General features: G+C 46.6%; 1 protein-coding gene across 1 annotated transcript; it reads left to right on the top strand.

The window, feature by feature from the left end:
- The first annotated feature begins 219 nt into the window (after positions 1-219).
- Positions 220-4,115, top strand: LBX1 (ladybird homeobox 1). Its single transcript, XM_053312956.1, has 2 exons — positions 220-1,576; positions 2,387-4,115. The coding sequence occupies exons 1-2, from the start codon at positions 1,252-1,254 to the stop codon at positions 2,869-2,871; spliced, it is 810 nt and encodes a 269-aa protein (XP_053168931.1). The 5' UTR covers positions 220-1,251; the 3' UTR covers positions 2,872-4,115.
- Positions 4,116-4,370: the final 255 nt, after the last annotated feature.

The following is a 4,370-nucleotide window of genomic DNA, read 5'->3' as shown; positions in this document are numbered from 1 at the left end:
ATGCCTTGGCTCTTGGTTTGCTAACGTTGAAAATACACGTAAATAAAACAGTACCAAGTGTCTAATAAAACGTACAGCATTGTACGTATTATAATGTACAATAGATAGGGGGGGGGGAGTGACTGTAATTTGAAAAAAATAAAACAAAATCACTTCGCATAACATACTAGAATAAGCTTTTCAACAAAATTTCCCCTTACCTGGTGGTATGTTCATTCCTTCTTTCTGTAGTTAGAAATAATAGTTTAAAAAAACATTAAAAGACTAATAATACTCATAATCAAAGCCGGGTGTGTGTGTGGGGGGGGGGGGGAGAAACTAGAAGGGAAATATTGATGAGGTTTTGGAGGGTTATTTAATTTCCCCCCCAACCACACTGTATTATCCTGATGCAATAAAGCCTGGCTGTAATGTAATTTTAAAATATATACGTCCAAGCAAATAGTGGGGACAGAATATGACAAGTGTATTTCGACATTATAATTCAAGTGGGCTCCACCTACCATCCGCCTCCCAATTAATGGCCTAACCAAGTTGCAAGAGCCTGCATTGGCCAGACTTGAGAGGGAGCGAGAAAGAGACAGGCAGAGGAGAGGGGGCGAAAAGTGTCATTGAGGCGAAGGGATCGCCTCCCAATCAACAATAACTTGTTAGCAAGAGTCAATTACCTCGCCTCTGCCTCTCGCCGTCTTTTTCTCCCCCCAGCCCCGAGAAGAGAAGCCTCTTGCTCTTCCCTTAGTCGGGAGGAGCCCCCCTTTTTGTTTGGGGGGGAAGAGAGGTGGGGGTGAAAGACAGATCTGGGACGATTTGGGGGGTGTATCTTAAAATAGCAGCTGAGAAGAGCAGAGAGAGAGGGAGGGAGGGAGAGGGAGGGAGAGAGAAATAAAGTGGGACAGGAGCGCCTCAGCCACCTCTTTCCCAGGCAGGACTGCAGACCCTTGGCCGTCCAAGGACGGCTTCCACAGCCTGCCTGGCCCCGTCAGCGCACTCTCCTTCTTTCTCTACGGCCAGCAGCAGACTTGCCTCCTGGTGGAGTTGTGGACCTGAAGTTTCTTTCTTTTTCCCCCTTTTTCTTTTCTTTTTTAATTTGTCCGCCTCCGTTTTCGGCGTTCTGCGTTGGTGGTTGCAGAAAAGCGAGAGGGGTCACCCAAGGCACAGAGAGAGGGAGAGAGAGGGGGAGAGAGAGAGAGAGAGGGAGGAACGGGGGTGCTCTGGTGGGGAAGGAGCAGGGATTCCCAACGCCCGCCAAGCATGACTTCCAAAGACGAAGGCAAAGCAGCCTCGGTAGAGGAGCGCAGGAGAAGCCCGCTGGACCACTTGCCCCCTCCGGCCAACTCCAACAAGCCCTTGACGCCCTTCAGCATCGAGGACATCCTCAACAAGCCCTCGGTGAGGAGAAGTTACACCATCTGCGGGACTGCCCACCTGCTCGCCGCCGCCGAGAAGCACCCTCCGGCCGCCCTGCCCCTCTCCAGCCGGGCGCTGCTCTCGCAGACCTCGCCTCTCTGCGCTCTCGAGGAGCTGGCCAGCAAGACCTTCAAGGGGCTAGAAGTCAGCGTTCTCCAAGCGGCCGAAGGTAAGACCCCACTGTTCCTTGACTGGTGGGCTGCCTTCCCTTCCTGCCTTCTGGCTGGTGTGTGTGGTGGTGATGGAGTGGGGGGGGGGGATGGATGCCTTTGTGGAGAGCATCAGCTGAGAACTTCACCTGCGCTGGCTTTAGAAACGAGGATCGAGGGATGCCGGTTTCTTGGGGAGGACCCAGGCTGGGTTTCTAGCAGAAGGATGGGCAGGTCCATCTCTCTAAGATTTCACGTTGGGCCATTTTGGAAGATTCCACACATTATGCAATTTCACCCCCTACCACCAACACCTCCCCCTCCCCCAAACAATGTATTTATAGATTAAGCAACCCACGCGTGAAATCTGTGTGACTTTTGCAGCCCTGGTTGTGCACCCAGTCGAGTCTCCCCACTCCCGTCCAGTTTATCCATATTTCCTCTAACGTAATAAACTCCCAATGGTCATTAAGATACTGGAAAACGTTAGGCCTAATTTCCTTCTGGGAGGAGAAGAAAAGGGTCCTACTTGCTGAATTGGAATTGGCACGCGAGCTGCACACACAGCTTTTTTTAAAAAAAAAATCGCTTCCAAAAATGCACTTAAGGGAATACGAGAGGGGGGGGCGGCGGCAGCGGAAATTGCAAGTGTTTGTTTAGGGGCCTGTTGCTGTTTAGGGGCGCGGGGAGTTTCTGATGGCTTCCAACGGATTGCGAGCGTTCCCATCTTAGTTTGGGGGAGAGAGCGCCGGGTAGGTGGGTTGCGTGCGTGCGTCTGTGTGCCTGTGTGTGTGAGAGAGACTGAAAAGCATTATTCTGCCTATTTGCAGGAAGGGATGGGATGACTATATTTGGCCAGAGACAGACTCCCAAGAAAAGGAGGAAGTCTAGAACAGCCTTTACAAACCACCAGATCTACGAGCTGGAAAAACGGTTTTTGTATCAGAAATATTTGTCCCCCGCTGACCGAGACCAGATAGCCCAGCAGTTGGGTTTGACCAATGCCCAAGTGATAACGTGGTTTCAGAATCGCAGGGCCAAGCTCAAGAGGGACCTGGAAGAGATGAAAGCAGACGTGGAGTCTGCCAAGAAATTGGGATCCAACACCCAGGTGGATCTTGTAGGCATTGCCGAGCTGGAGGCAACCCCTGAAGGGAGAGCGAAGTCCCGCTCCCTTTCCCCCGCCCTCCCCAAACATGAACTGGAAGGCAGCGGCCACCTCCAACTTTCCCCGGGCTCTCCTCTCACGGACCAGCCGGGCAGCAGCAAGGACTGCTCGGAAGATGAAGATGTGGAAATTGACGTTGATGATTGAGTGTTGGCGGTGGTTGCTTCCTCCTCCTCCTCCTCCTCCTCCTCCTCCTCCTCCTCCCTCGCCCACCCTTCTTTTGCCCCACAAACAAAAACAAACGAAGAAATTGACACATCTCTCCCCACCCCGCTTCCCGCGCGCTCCCTTCTACGCACACACAAGGAGAGAACTGTCCCTCCTGCGCCTCGTCCTCATCAGCACCCGAAAAACGCCGGACTATAGGGAGAACTGGAACTCAGCTTCCTTGCCAACTGGATAAGGCAATCTCTTTTCAACAAAAGCAATAAGCAATATAGAAAGAATCAACAAATGAGAACGATTATTATTAACTTAAGAATCAATAGCTCAACGGCTGCCAAACCAGGTAGCTCTCACTTTTGGAATGGTGCAATTAAGGAAAGCTTCTGTACAAATATTTAAGCAAATCTATTGACTACTTTCATTTTTGAGGGTTTAATTTTTTTTTAAGAAATAAACGATCAACTTTTTTGTTTATAAAAGAACGCATAACCTTGGAATAAACTCCACCTCTTTGATGCTTTGTTGTTTTGAAAAGTTTTTTTAAATTCACTTTTTATGAAATTTAAGTTAGGCTGTGGTTAGCAGTTGATTCCCTTTTCTTGCATGTTTCCAATATGCACGAATTTTATTTTAATTTTTGTTCTTTTGTTTGGTTGTTTCATTCTTTATTAATTGGTTTTATTTTTCTTGGATACTGTGGGGGGTATGGGTTCTATTGCAAGTTTAAAATATATACTTTCTTTCCTCCTCCCACCCCATCCCCCAGGCACCTAGGACTTGGTCTCCAATGAGATTTCTGCCTCGTTTTGCCAATTAAAAGCTATTTTTACCATTTACTGCTATTGTTGTGCTTTTATTAAAAAAAAAAAAAAGCTACCTTTCGTATTTTTATATGAGGGTGGCCTTAAGAAAAGAAGTCTAGACTTATTTTTTACTCTTTTTTAGAATTGTTTTGCATGCTACCGAAATAATACTAATACTATTGATAATACTAATACTACTGGTAATAAAAATAATAATAATACTAAAGAACAGATCCAGCCATCAACCCATGGAAATATTAACGTTATACATATAAATGTACAGATTTAAAATGTTTTTCTTTGATCTGTAAAAAAATTTAAAGGCCTGCTTATTTAAGTCACAACAGGGACAATGTTGCTTTATATCCTTAGAGTTGTACAGACAAGTCTTTTTCCGACACAATAAAACCTTTACAATTTTAATATATACTTTTTAAGGTTTTCTTTGGGGGTGAAAGTTCTTGTAGAAGATAGCCCGTCTGTCCTTGGTTAAAAAACACACACATGCCTTTTACTTGAGGGGTGTACCAATGAATGTATTATTTAGTTATGCTGTCTGTGTGTGTGTGTGTGTGTGTGTGTGTGTGTGTGTGTGTGTGTGACGGCAAGTCAGATGCATTTTGGGGGAGGCTGAATTGATACCCAGAAATTCAAACGAATCATATAATAGGTAGAAAT

Source organism: Hemicordylus capensis, chromosome 3 (assembly GCF_027244095.1).
Source record: "Hemicordylus capensis ecotype Gifberg chromosome 3, rHemCap1.1.pri, whole genome shotgun sequence".
Taxonomy (NCBI): Eukaryota; Metazoa; Chordata; class Lepidosauria; order Squamata; family Cordylidae; genus Hemicordylus; species Hemicordylus capensis.
This window is presented reverse-complemented; position numbering and strand designations above follow the sequence as displayed.